General features: G+C 35.8%; 1 protein-coding gene across 1 annotated transcript in view; it reads left to right on the forward strand.

Annotated features, from left to right (window-relative positions):
- The first annotated feature begins 8,602 nt into the window (after positions 1 to 8,602).
- The window catches only part of LOC150109491 (NFX1-type zinc finger-containing protein 1-like), a 33,211-nt gene continuing 26,117 nt past the window's right edge, over positions 8,603 to 15,696 (forward strand). Inside the window, exons 1-3 of the mRNA XM_090402482.1 lie at positions 8,603 to 8,876; positions 9,102 to 9,421; positions 11,395 to 14,610. Of these exons, the coding sequence (XP_090258608.1) occupies positions 8,603 to 8,876; positions 9,102 to 9,421; positions 11,395 to 14,610 (3,810 nt within the window). The remainder of the gene's footprint in view (positions 8,877 to 9,101; positions 9,422 to 11,394; positions 14,611 to 15,696) is intronic.

Raw genomic sequence — 15,696 nt, forward strand, 5'->3', positions numbered from 1 at the left:
TGATAGATTACTGCATGATAAGTTGATAGTCAAACTGTAGTGGATGGGGTTGGATATTAGATTGGTGCATTGGATTGGAGACTGGCTATCTGATAGGTATCAACAAGTTGTGTATGGGGAGCGATATCCAGGAAAAGGAAAGTTACTAGTGGTGTGCCTCAGGGGTTTGTTTTAGGGCCATTGCTGTTTAACTTGTATATTAATGATATTGGTGAAGATTTGGATGAAGATATTCAGTTATTTGCAGATAATGCGAAGTTGGAACGAACCATGATGAGTAGAGAGGATGTTGTGGCCTTACAAGAAGACTTGAATAAATTGAGTGATTGGGCATGGGAATAGGGATGTGAGTTCAATGTTGCAAAATGAAAGATTTTAAAATATGGAAAACAAAAATGGAATGCAGAATTTATGCTTGGTGAGGATATATTGTCACAGGTGAAGGAAATAAGAGATCGGGGGTGATAGTGGATAAGGATCTGAAATTTAGGGGACACATAGCCAAAATTGAAGACAACACAAAGGCTTCTGGGAATGATGCGGAGGACAGAAGTAGGAGTAGGGAGATTCTTGTTCCATTGTGTAAGGCTTTGATTAGGCTACACATGGACTATTGTGCCCAGATTTGGTCACCTGGTTTTCAGAAGGATGAAGAGATGTTGGAGAGGGTCCAGAGGCAACTGACTAAGGTATTTTTTGACCTGGAATGTTGAGTATGAGAAAAGATGCAACTTGCAGAGTCTGGCGAACAGGAGGAGGAGGGGAGTTATTATTATCCAGGCCACGATGAGTCTTTTGACCCCATGGAGGGGTCAAAAGACTCATCATGGGAGGTCGTTTCTAGGAACACAAAGTTTATCATACCACTCCTTGAACCCATTGACTGTTCCCACTCCAACCACTCTCTCAGCAATGCATTCGAAGGTTCAACCACCCTCCATGCAAAGAAACCACTCCCTATCCTCTTAAACACAACCATTTTTGTAACTTCCAGGGATGGCCCCTTGTCATCACTCCTTCCCACCATTCCACCAAGTATATGATAGAGACCTACAAGTTATTAAGGGGTTGTTATAGGATCAATGCTGGAGAGGTTCTACAGAAAATAGTGGGAGGTCAGGGGAGAAAAACAGAGGTCATCCCTGGAAGCTGTATAAGGAGGGTGTGAGTAGGGTAGTGAGAAGCAGGTTTTTTTCATGCAGAGTTGTGAATGATTGGAATGCCTTGCCTGAGAGTGTGGTATCTGCAGAGAATTTGAGTGTGTTTAAAGCATGGTATGATGAGCTGTGACTCCATGTGGTCTTGGGTAATAATAGTAAGAATAATAATAACAACCAGCTATATATTTTGCCTTGCTGGCCTTAATCTCACACCAGATTTCTTCAAATTAACAGCCATCCTCCCACCTGTCTCCAATTTTTTTTGGCTGCAATTTATCGGCTATCATCGACTGTACTGCTTCCACCATCCTATCTTCTCTATCTCCTAAGAATACTAAGCCCTTCACATTCATTTGCTGTAACTACATCATCTGCTGTTAGCCAAGTCTCATTAATGCCTATAACTTTTGGTGAGGTTGCACTAACCAATGCCAAAAACTCCTCCCTCTTGTTCCTGATACTTCTGACATTAGAATATAGAAACTGCAGCATCCATTTATTCCCCCACCCACTTTTGCTTTCTGAGTTGACTATCCTATTCAATATTTTTGCTTGCTAGACTAGATTCCTCACTTGGTCATTCTCACACTCACTCGCTTCATGGGTGTCTTCACACACACTGACATGCTTCCACCCTAATTGCTTAAGGTTCCTTGAATTTGTACTTCATATGCTCGGTGAACAATACTCTCTCTCCAAACATCTAACATCAAAATCATAGCATAGTACAAATCCTTCTTTCTTTCAAATACAGACCACAGATCCTACATCATTCTTTCTACACAACTACGTATAGACTTATTAGCTAGCAAAACCCTCCTCCTCACTTTGCCTCTATCATAGCATGGTAGAAGACTTACAGTCTTCACCTTCTTGCTTTTCAGTTTTGCCTCTTCTAACAACTCCTTTACATCCTCCCTCATAGAATACTTCTTGCCTCTCAAGTGATTTTTACCAACCACAACAGTCATTTTCTTCGACTCACCTTTTTTGCTTCTGTATAGCATGGCTAATATTGTGAATTTTTGCACCTGGGAAACACGATTTTGTCACACTTTCATTAAGTACTGCCCTGATCATTGAATCTCCATATATAATTTTCTCCTTAACTTGTTTTTCTTGTTTGTTCAGTAGGTCTTTATTATTCCTTCAGATCACCTGGTACCTTTTTCAGCCTTGCTTAACTCCCACTGTTTGTGCAATTTTTCAATTGCATGCTTTGTTCTATGAAGGATAACATTTAAGTGCATCATTTCTTTATTAATATCTGTTTCATTCTACTCTAATGTCGACAGCTGCATGTTCGACATTAATAACATCATTTTCCATCTTACCATTGGTATTTGTTGCATTCTCATCACCTAACAGACACTCCCTTTTGAAACACTTAATACATACTCCCTCCAGTTTCAGTTTCCTTACTATGCCTGTCAGCAAAACTCTACAACACACACGTCCTCAATTTATCCTCTTAGGTACCATTCCATGGACTTGTCACTGACTTGGCCACTCATCTCTGAATCTTCTCTACCTTCCGATCTCCAAGAAATACAAGTGACCAAATCTGTGCCGTGTGTGTGTGTGTCAGTGGCAAATGTTCAGGGTGTGCAATGCTCATCCACCAAATAGCAATATTACTGATATTATATTTTTTCATTTATTCCCATTAAAGAATCCCCTAATTGTTTCCAGACTTCACATGATTCCTAAAAGTAAACACAATAGACTAACGCTTCATGAACAGGACACTTTTCAATGCATAAACATTGCATCACATTTGCATTAATAGCCTGGGTGTGCATTCAAAATACATGCACCTCTGAGCCCTTTGAAAAGATGTACAGATGGCATACTAGGTCAAATTCTTAGTAGTCCTAGTAGTCTTAAACCGCTCAGAAGGCAAGGCAGGTTGAGCTCGAGACAATAGCACCTATAGGCTGTAATGGGTTATTATGTCAACCAATCTAATTGAATGTTATCATTTGTTATGATTTGTTGTTTTTGTGTTCTGAGTTTCATCTGTTTTGAGTGTATAGTGTGAACTGACATGGTAGGCAAGTTTTTAGTTATAATATAGACAAGGTTTTAATATATAATTTACGATAAATTTTTAACTTTTTTGCCCATATATACAATGGGAAACAGTATTGTAGTCGAAGGAGGTAAGTCTCTCTTTGTCCTCTTCCAAATTTTACGCCTTTTGAGTAATTCAAATATAGTATTCTCCTTCATTATTGTTTTCTAATATACAGTATCTTAAAACAAACACATTGTTTCCCACTGTGTGCAGATTTGGTTACAATTAATTGATAAATTAAAGTATCCAAAGTTATCCTGCAATTAATTGCATTGGACCAGTTAAGATGACCACTAATTGCTATACACTCTTAAAACTATAATACATAGATATAAATGCAATCATGTGGTCATACTGATGCGAATTTTGTAGCTCAGTTTGCATAAGTCCTGACAGCACACCCAACTGAAATGGGCATGTGACACAACTGATGCATATGTGTGTGTATGAATATATACGTGTGTGTGTGTGTGCGCGCGCGCATGCGCACGCATTGTCATGAGTTGTTTTTCTAATATCCATATACATTACATACATATCTACACATATATATTCAATATGCATACACACATGTATGCATATATATGTGCATGTGTCCATATGTACATGTAATATATTATTATTATTATTATTATTATTATTCAGGCCTCCATGGAGTCAAAAGACTCATCGTGGGAGGTCCTTCCTAAGAACATAAAGTCTGTCAAGACTCATCGAGGGGTATGCAATATATACACTGCTTGGAAAGCAGTCAATGGAGACTATAGTGTCATGGTGGACACCTTAATAAGTTGTAGGACCTCCTTTTGTTGTATTGAATACAGCAGTCCTATAGGGGCATACTTTCCACAAGTATAATACAATAGTGATCAATAGGAATTTTGGACCATTCTTCCTGCAGACATGTAATGAGGTCCTACACTGTTTATGGGTGGATGTCCCTTGACCTCACCCACCACTCCAGTTCATCTCACAGATATTTAATAGGGTTGATATCAGGGCTCTGTGGAGGCCAGTCGAGTGTGGTGATGTTCGTTTCCACAAACCACACAGTTACAGAAGCAGCAGCTTTATGACAAGGTACATTGTCTTACTGAAAAAGACAATGGTCAGTTCCACAGAAATGCCACAAAGTAGGAAGAATGGCATTGTTCAGAGTGTTTAGATACCTCTCAGAGTTGAATGTTTGTGGCACCATAAACAGAGGTCCGAGCCAATCCAGGAAAAACCGAACAATACTATTGTACAGCCACCTCTGAATTTCATAGTTGGGGTTACACACTTTAGTAAGAGACGTTCACTTCGCATCCACCACACTCACACTTGTGGGTGTGATGGATAATGTAGGGCTTGCATATTGCTGTCCTACCATGGAAGCTGAACTTGCAGGCCTCAGTTCTAAATGTTTTTGTACAGATTTGTGTTCCAGTCAATGTCCAGAACTCAACATTGAACATGTTGGCCAACGAATAGCAGTTTTTACATATTATTCTTCATAGCACCCTATGATCACATTCTGTGCATGTGGCAGGTCATCCACTGCCAATTTGAGAGTATGATGTACTCTCAAAGCCATTAGTGTTATTTCCCATCTAATTCATTACCCCTGAGGGAGCACAATTCATTGCTCACAATAAATAACTAATATCTGGAAATCCAATCTCATCACAACAATACAAAATTCATCTGTATAAAACCACTAATCAAGCCATATTTACATATGGTGCTCACACTTGGAACATCGCTACTCAATGAGCAATTAAATCAGACCCCTAATAGAAACAATTTAAAAAGTCAACTGAGATGGTTGGAGCACCAACTTAGACATTCACCTTCACCTGTTCAGTGCTCATGCTTTCTACAGGCCAACTAATGGACAGAGAGAAAGACCAACTAAGCAGTTTTGGCAATACATAAGCGAATTTCTTTTTGAAGATGAAGCTTATGAACCATCACATTTACCATTTGGCACAAAAACATAGCAACTTGGCTCACTTTCTTCTAATAGACTTTGAGTTTTGTAATATGAATATTTCTATATATATTCCCTTATTCGTACGTGAATAAATGATGATGAATTTACTCAGGCATAACCTACCCTTCACAAAACCACGTTATTCCCCATACAGTATCTCATTCTTATCTACTTATGTCTGGATTTTTCCCTTAACCAGTGATTGGCTGATGATTTGTTTTATAAGTTTTATAACCAAATAGCAAAATAAGGTTTATCATGGAGATGTGGTTTCAAAGTGCCCGAGAGCTTATGAGAGTACCTTTGGCATGAGCTATCTTAATATTGCACTACTCTTTTGCCAAAGGTTTTATTCTTAGCTCTGTCACTTTCAGAACTTGTTTTAAGTTTCAGAAGCAAACACTGTTTTCATAATTGGTCAGAAAGATATTGGATATTTTCTTATAATTATTTTCTGATGCTTAAAAGCCAAATGAGGTCTTTTAAATTTTATTCTGTTAGCCATATTGAAAACTGTTAACACACTCATGTCTTGCCGACATGACACAGATTGTGTCGTTTAGTACTTGCCCATGGGGCAGGATGAGACAATTATGTCATACTTCAAATGACATCTGCTTTCTGGAGAAACCAAAGTTAAGTTATGTTAGAAGAGAAAAGACTTTTTGCTTTCTGGTTATAAAATTTGCTGATAATTAAGAATAATTCTATCATTGTATTTTTAAATTTCTAAAGGTTTGGGTATGCCATGAAGACAGTTCACAAATATGTTTTACATGAAAATTCTTCCAAAAAAAAAAAAAAATTGAAATTGCCATTTCATACGTGTGTTATCAAACATGTAAAAATGTGCCTGCCTATCCGAAGCAGAAGGGACATGTTCCAAAATCAAGTGAATGAACTCCCACCAGTTGTAAGAGACATACAACAAAACAGCTTTGTGTGAATGTGTTAATAGTAAAGTAGTTTTAGTCAAGTAGTTTAAAGCTTATGCTGACCAAGGCAAATCACCTTCTTTACTTCCTTTACCTGGAATATGCCTCCTTCAACTTACTGCCAGAAAGACATCAGAGTATTGAAAAACCTGGATATTAGAAACACTGCTGGTACTGATAGTATTCCACTAGTTTTGCTTGAGAGATGTGTTCCTGAACTTAATACCTGGTCTTTATCATCTTTATACACTATATTCTACTTAGCTATCATCTTCTCAACATGGAAGCAAGCCCATATATAGCCAATTTCAAAAAAAAAAAAAAAAAAGTCTTCTTTGAAGCTCTTCACCTGTATATACACACACAGAGGATTGCTACAATAATGAGAAGGATGCTGACCTGCAGAGATAAAACAGTTATCATTCCATTGTATAAGACCCTGATCAGATCACACTTGGACTATTGTTCTCAGATTTGGGCCACAGGATTTGAAGGGGATAAATTAACTGTGGAAAGGGTACAAAGACAGATAACAAAGATGGTTTCAGGACTGTACAATGATAGTTATGAGGATCGGCTGAGGGAATGTGGACTGCAGAGTTTAGTGGATAGAAGAAGGAGAGGTGATATGATTGAGACTTTTAAACTGTTGAGAGGTGGTTACAGGGTTAACACTGGGGAGTTCTTTCTCTTGGTTTAACAGCGGGAAGGAGTGATGACAAGAGGCCATCCCTGGAAGTTACGAAAGGAAACTGTGAGCAAGAGGGTGAGGAGTGGTTTCTTTGCATGGAGGGTGGTTGGACCATAGAATGCATTGTCTGATGGAGTGGTGAGAGCGAGAACGGTCAATGAGTTTAAGGAGTGGTATGATAGACTTTGTGTTTCTTAGGGGGGGGGGGGGACCTTCCCTCGATGAATCTTGATAGACTTTGCGTTTCTTAGGAAGGACCTCCCATGATGAGTCTTTTGACTCCATGGAGGCCTGAATAATAATAATGATAATAAAGTGTTGTCTAAAGTAACAGATAAGGTTATCAATAGTCAACTTCTTGGATACATGGAGAACTGTCAACTAATCATTGACTACCAATATGGATTTATCAATCAAGATCCATAGTAAATCTCCTTGCCTAAATTCTCCACCTCTGGCTATGGCCAGTGGAAAGGTTTGGAGAAACTTATGCTGTTGCACTTGACTTTAAGGCATTTGATATGGTTTGGCATCAAGAGATTCTCAGCAATCTTTTGCCATCTTTTGGTCTGCTTTCCTCCCGTGTTAACTGAATTGCCAGTTTTTTTCTCATGTTAATGAGAAAAACACTTTAACACGTTGACTGCCGTAATGTTAAAAAATTTTTTGATCCCCAGGCCAACTTCTTTTTGTTTTACAATTTGCTTAAAGTAACATAAAATAATCATATTTTATGATTTTTTATTTATTTCATGCAGCTAAATAGATTTTTTAAGTGCGAATCACGTGTGCACCGCGCGGCCTGAGAAGAATTTTTTTACTGCTGGGCCGAGCGGTGCACACGTGATTCGCACTTCACACAAGGTCAAACTTGGATATATATGACGCTTACGAACAGTTATATGTGTTGAGTGTTTTGTCCGATGGAATAAATTTGTTATAGTGATAAATATTGTTATAAATTGCCCTAATATGGGAGACTACGAAAAAGAGCAACGTCATTTAGAAGCCTTGATAAATGAAGTTCTATCTGATGACGAACCATATGAATATTCTACGGAAAGTTACTACGGAAGTGATCTTAGTTCTGTGTCTTCAGATTCTGATTCTCTCATTGCTAGGAAGAGAATAAAAGTATCTACAACTGGTAATACCGAAGTTTTCGCTCCTAGTACATCTCAGTTTACTGCTGCTCATTCTGTAGACCAAACAATTGGTGATGTTATAAGAAATTCCTCAGATGAAATACTTGGAAATGTGAATTCAACCGACCTACAATGGAATGAAATTACAGGTGATAAACTAAAACATTTTCAGTTTGTGGATAATAATTTTGGAATAAAACAAAATGTTATTGAAGAAATGCATGATAAACAGCCTGTAGACTTCTTTTTTATGTTTGTTGATGAAGGACTGCTGGACCTAATGGTGCAAGAAACTAACAGATACGCTCTTCAAAAACTCAGTAAGAGAAGTTTACCAAAAGCAAGGATAAGAAAGTGGAAAAACACAAATCCCAATGAAATGAAGATATTTTTGGGTCTGCAAATTTGGTTCGGTTTAGTGCAGATGCCAAAATTAGAGTGTTATTGGTCGAATAACATCCTCTATTCTACAGAAATCAAACAAGTTATGTCAAGGAATCGGTTCGATCTTCTTCTCAGTAACTGGCACTTCACAGACAACGAGGGTGGAAATACTTCTGAAAGACTTTATAAAATTATACCTCTCATAAATCATATAAGAAAAAATTTCCAGAAAATAATGACGCCTTCGAGTAATATTTGCGTTGATGAAACTTTAGTTCCTTTCCGAGGTCGTATTGCCTTTCGACAGTACATCAAGAATAAACGACACAAATTTGGCATAAAACTATTCAAATTGTGTATTGAAGATGGATATACATATGATTTCAAGATATACTGCAGCGCAGAAAAGACCAATGCTACTAATAGTGTTCCAACTTCAATTGTTATGGGACTTTGTGAGAATCTTCTTGACCATGGACGCACAATATTTGTAGATAATTATTATACCAGTATTGAATTAGCGCACAAACTTTTGAATAGACAAACACACCTTGTAGGCACTTTGAGAAAAAATCGAAAGGGAATTCCACAGGATGTTACCCAGAAGAAATTGAAAAAGGGTGAAATAATTGGTAAAGAAAGTGACACAGGGGTGGTGGTAATAAAATGGTGCGATAAACGTGAAGTGCTTATGTTATCAACAAAACACACAAACAAAATGAAATCCCTTACAGCAAGAAATGGTAATGAAGTGCAAAAGCCGGAAGCTATTATGGACTATAACAAAAGCAAAAGTTTTATTGATCTATCTGATCAGATAAAAGCCTATGCTTCTTGTCTTCGAAGAAGTGTGAAATGGTATCGAAAACTCGCAGTTGAAATTCTTTTAGGTTCTGCTGTGGTGAACGCTTTTATAGTATATAAGCGAGTTACTGATAAAAACATTAGCATCACAGAATTTAGAGAAAAAATCGCAAAAGAGTTATTAGGAATTACACCAAAGGAAAATAATGTCGCTTCGACTTCAGACAAGGAAAAACATATTTTAGAAGAGGTTGGTACCAGTAATAGGAGAAGATGTACATCTTGCTACAAAAAGTTAACCGAAGAACATAATAGAAAATATGCAACATCTAAGGCGACACAAACACGGTGGAAATGTGTTCAGTGCAAAAAATTTTACTGTGTTCGTTGTTTTACTATTGTGCATAACTGTAGTTTGTAATTGTAATAATTTCACCTAATTATTTTTTTCATATCAATTTGTCTATTATTTGACATTTTTTTGTTTATTAGTTTTTCAATTGTTTAGAAGAAAAATTTATGATTTGTAACATTTCTAATGACATATATTATAAATAAATATTTAGCACCATTGTTATTGTTTTATTCAACATTAGAAATTGGCCTAAATCAGGTAAAAATAAAACCCCTATAATAGGTCGTGTAGTTGAAATTCTACTGTGCTAACCATATAAACCTGTTTACCAGGCCCCACATTTCCATTACCCATAAGCATTTCATTTAGATACGAATCACGGGTGAACTACACGGCCTGAAAGAAAAATCTTTATGCGAATCAAATATGATTCACGCAACGCATTGAACAAATGTAGTGTGAATCGTATTTGATTCATACGGCGGTCAACGTGTTAACCGTATCTATGCATAAACTTTCACCATATCTATGCATAATGGTGAAAGTTGTTCTCTTCTCAGATTTTCCTATTAATGCGGCAGTTCCTCCGGGCTCTGTTATTTCACCCTTCTTTTTCATATACATAAATGACCTACTCTCACTAATGAACTGTATTCAGTTATCACTCTCCTTTTATCATGTTCATACAACAACTTCTGTAGTGCTCATGCATCTTAAACTTCAAGATTATCAACAAATGCCTTCAAACACTGATTTCCACACCATTCTTCCATGAGGTGACAAAAACCTAGTCATTTCCAGAACACAATTTCACCTTTTTTTTTTTGCTTCTTCAGAAAACTTTTCTGACATAATCACATCACTTCTATAACATCCTCAGCTTCCAGAAACTGTGGCATCCTCTTTAACTCAAGATGTTACTTTTCATCTGTCCATTTGCTTACTCTATACTAATCTCATATCTGATAACTTTGATATACCGCTCTCACATTTGGGGTGGTGCATCTAAGATGCCATTCAGGAGAGAGCAGTGCAGTTGTTTGGTGACTCCTCTCTCATATACAGAGAAGAAAGACAATGTTGAAACTTGTCTCTCTTCTCTAGATATTTCCATGGGCATTATTCAGCAGAACTAGTATTCATTATGCCCCTGAATTTCTTTTAAACATAATGGCAATACAAGCAAAAACTTCCCAACATCCTTGTACCATTGAACTGCTGTCTCGCCAAAGTAGCTACTTGTAGTCATCTTTATTCCATCTATGTCAGTTCTGTGGAACAGCCTTCCCAGTTAACTTTGTAAATACAGTATAAGGTAAAGTGTGCAGTATTTGCCAAAGATGAAACCCTAAACAGAATAAATTAAAATTACTCAAGTTTTATTATTATTATTATTATTATTATACTTGTTATTATTATATTCATCAATGAATATAATGCATTTTGAATTAATGAAAGTATAAAAAGCTCAGGAAATTTAAATTTCATATGCAATTTCTATTTTTATGTGAATTGATTTCAGTTCTGTTATGCATTAACTTGTCACAATTATCAATTTTTTTTTCTATTATCTTTAGACCTGGAAATGCTATCATAGCCATAATAATATAATTCTTTGAGATATGGATATGTCATATGAAACCAGAATTCCCAAAAAGAAGAGAACCAGAAGAGGAAGGAAAGGTAATTCCAATCATCTAACAAGACAGTTCTGTGCACTCTCATTAAATGAACAAACAAACACTGACTCACATGCTATCGGAACTTCTAGGAGTCTGCCAAATGGTTATGGGAAGAAGCAAGAAAAAAATATGATTGCAAAACTACTTGCATTGCTGGAAAATGATCCTTCTTTGATTTCTTTGCAGTTGATTACTGAGAAATCATTTGAACACAGTCTGGAAATGCCAATGTCACATGAATATCTGGAACTTTTTCTTAAAGTAATGATCAAATCATGCAAAGGCCTATATCAAGAAAACATCAAAAGTATGTTTTACATGATTGTGTCCTCAGAAAGATTCCTGGACACACTTTCTGGATACATCCTTTCACTTAAACTAAATCGAAACACATTTGAGGTGCAGAGAAGTTTAGAAATTATTATAGAACTTTTGTCTCAAACATTTACATTCTTTCCTGCTACTTCAAGAACAATGGTGAATAACTTGCTGAGAGATCTTACTGACTGTATCAGTGTTTTCCAAATGACTATTTTATACAATCAAGTGTACAGCAGAATAAATCAGCTGAAAGAAAAGATTGAAATTTTTATTCCAGAAAAGCCTTCATGCAGATTCCATATTCCAAACAAAGATACTGAACAAGCTAATGAAAATTTTCGTTCCATCCCGATCTATCCAACCATTTCCGATGTCCACAATAACAAGCTTCCATTTGTAAGAGCAAACCTTATTGAAGGAAATTATAGGAGTGTAGAACATTATTTAGATATCCAGTTTCGTCTTCTACGGGAAGATATGGTGAGAGGATTTCGAACTGCAGTAGAAGAATACACAAGTAACTTAACATCAAATGGCACCTGCACTGCTAGTATTGAGTCAGGATATGTGTGTGAAAATGTTGTGGTTCTTGATGAAACTGTATTTACTATTGAGGGGAAGACACGTGTTCTTATGGTGACTGCAAAGGAACAAATCAATTGGAAGAAAACAAAACGTTTTTGCTCCGGAAATATGATTTGTGTGACTCCAGATCAATTTCGTACTTTAATTTTTGCAACAATTCAGGATCGCATCAGTATAAAGACTGGTTCATGCAAATTGAGAATTATAGTTCATGTTAACAATGAATGTCTTAAACCAGGCAGTAAATGTACCCTTTTACAAACTGATGCATTCTTTGAAGCATATAAATACACCCTTGATGTTTTGAAAGAATTTAATGAAACAAATTTTCCTCTTGTAAATTATATAGTGCATCCTTGTACATCAGTAACCAGCAGAGCTCCACTAATCTGGCATAGTCCATTGATTAATAGCTTAGATGCACAACAAATAAGAGCTTTTAATTTAGCCATTTCAAATAAACTGTCTTTGATTCAAGGACCACCTGGTACAGGCAAGACCTCTCTAGGCTGCAAAATTGTAAAATCTTTATTGGAAGAGAAAAATATATCTCGAGTTTCCTCATGGACTCCCATCCTTCTAGTTTGTTATACTAATCATGCTTTAGATCAATTTTTAGAAAGAATTTTGGACTTAACTCCATGTGTTGTAAGAATTGGAAGTCAAAGTAAGAGTGAAGTACTGTCACCACATCTATTAATACACATTAAACGTGCAGTGAAAGAATATAGACAAAGACAGAAAGATAAAGATTCTTTGTTGATCACTGAGGACAATGAAGAAGAAGATTCGTATGATTATGAAAATACTCTAAACGTTGCAACAACATTAATGGGTGATAAATTTCCAGTAAACTTACCAGGTCGTGCTATTTATAAAATTCGATCAATTATTAATGATATAAATGCATTATATAAGAGATTAGAATCTCTAAAGAAGGGCCGACTCTCCTCTGATGTATGGAAGCAGTTGTACTCCATGGCAAAAGAACAAGGATTAAATTTACCACTTTCAGTACACTATGAGGAGGAGGAGGAGGAGGATAAGGAAGAAGGATCACTTTTGCAATGGTTGTGCTTGGATCCTGAAAACCTATTTCGATATAAAAATATGCATATTTGGAAAGCAGTACTGTTTCAGGCTGTGGAATGTATGAAGAAAGATAATTTATATAATCGATACCAAGAATTAACTAACAGGAATAGAAATAGTCCTATGAACTCCTGTATGATAGACAACACCATTTATGAAATATTAATATCAGAATTGCTTAAAGTGAATGAGGGGAATGATAATGAAACTTATAGCTCAAGAAGAGGAAAATTATCATTACAAAGAAAATGGATAATATTCAGACAGTGGGTTAATAAAATAATAAAGAGATACGAAGATGACTTGGCAGAAAAAGAGCAAAAATACAAAATATTGGTAGAACCTTTGGAAGAAATGCAAGTTGAATACAACTTTCAGTTTCTTCGACATGCAAGGGTTATTGGAATGACCACAACAGGTGCTGCTAAAAATCGTTTATTGATGAAGCGATTACAACCTTCAGTTGTGATAATAGAAGAAGCAGCAGAAGTACTTGAAGCTCACATACTTTCTTGTCTAACCAGTAACATTCAACGGCTAATCCTGATTGGTGACCATAAGCAGTTGCGGCCAAAGCCAACAGAATATGATCTTGCTAAGAATTATAATCTGGCGATATCTATGTTTGAGAGGCTAATATGGAATGGAGTACAATCTGAAACTCTTAATGTTCAATATAGAATGAGGCCTTGCATAGTAAAACTGTTAGTTCCTGAAATTTATCCATTTCTGACAAATGATAGTTCAGTTCACTGCTATCCCAGAATCACTGGAATGAAAGACAACATGTTTTTCTTATGCCACACTCATTTTGAGGTGGACAATAGTTGTCTGAAAAGTTTCTCAAACTATTTTGAAGCTCAGATTATGATTAGACTGTGTCGTCATTTTTTACAACAGATGTATAGTCCATCATCAATTACAATTCTGACAACTTATTCTGGTCAGCTTCATGTCATTAAAGAACTAATAAAGAAGGACAAAGATCTAAGTGAAGTGCATGTTACAACTGTTGATAACTATCAGGGTGAGGAAAATGAAATAATCTTAATATCCTTTGTAAGAAGTAACAATAGAGGACAAATAGGCTTTCTTAAAGAAGCTAACCGAGTGTGTGTTGCTCTCTCCCGTGCTAAACATGGCCTTTATTGCGTTGGCAATTTTCGTTTATATGCTCAGAAATCTCAGTTGTGGAGGTCCATTTTAAAGAAACTTGAACAGGAAGAAATGATTGGAAATGCTCTTCCTATTCAGTGCTTCGTTCATACAGACAAAACAGAAATGGTATCAAAGCCTGAAGATTTTAATAAATTAAATCATGGTGGATGTGAAAAGATTTGTGGTAGAAAGTTCTCATGTGGACATATTTGTAAACATCGTTGTCATCCCCATGATAAAATACAAGTATATTGTACTCAGCTGTGTAACAAAATCCTGTGCAAACAAGGACACAGATGTACAAAGTTGTGCTATGAGCGCTGTGTGCCATGTTGCACCAATTTATTTGGAACCTCTACTATCAGGTCATCCCTAGTCTCTCCAGAAAGGATAATTACACCATCATCAGTATCACAAAGAAGAAGAACAACTCTCATACACTCACCAGAAAGAATAAACATGCCATTACCAATAATAACACAGGAAGAGAGAACAATGATGCATTTGAACAGATTTAAACATTGCTCCATTTCCAGGAATGTGAACTTACCAGCACAAACACAAAAAAACAATCCAGATAAAAAATCCTGCATAATTCTCTAAGTATATTTTTGTATCATTTGGTTGCTATTTTAAAACCTTTCTTAACTATCATGAAATAAGATTTTTTAAAATTTATAATATATTATATCAGGTATTTAAATAAGTAGCCCAAATCTTCATTTAAATGAATTTATGAATATTATATTTTTTCAAATTCTGTTACAACCTTTAATTTGTCATCACATTGCTTATTGATATAAGCTTAGTAACAAAGTAAAAAACTTAATGGAATAATTGTAATGATTCCATATATTTTTTTTAATGCATTACAAGCTAAACAATTGGTGGTGCAAGATAATATTTTAAAAGGGTTTAGTTTCCTACCAAATAATATCATGCTAGCTATTCAGCTTGTGAAGCATTATGAAAATACATAATGAGTTATTTTTCATTTTTTTTTAAAGTTTTGCTTACTTATTATAAATTTTATTTTCTTTGATACAATGAACAATGTATAAAAATACCCTTGGCACACATTGATATCAGAATCATGCAACTTGTTATGTATGGATAAATTTGAGTCCTGAATGATACTGAACATGAATTTTATAGAATATTTGTGCACAAAAATATAATCAGATTGGTGTATGAAATGTACCTTAATAGTAATTCAGTCATATGGTAATGCTAACTCAGTGACTTCCATGGATATTCAGTAGGGTTGGCCCAAGATGAGATAATTTGAATGAAATCCATTGCCTTTCCTGCAACCCAAAGGCTTATTCAGTA

Source organism: Typopeltis vanoorti, chromosome 2 (genome assembly GCF_054136105.1).
Source record: "Typopeltis vanoorti isolate ZY-2024b chromosome 2, IOZ_Tvanoo_1.0, whole genome shotgun sequence".
NCBI lineage: Eukaryota > Metazoa > Arthropoda > Arachnida > Uropygi > Thelyphonidae > Typopeltis > Typopeltis vanoorti.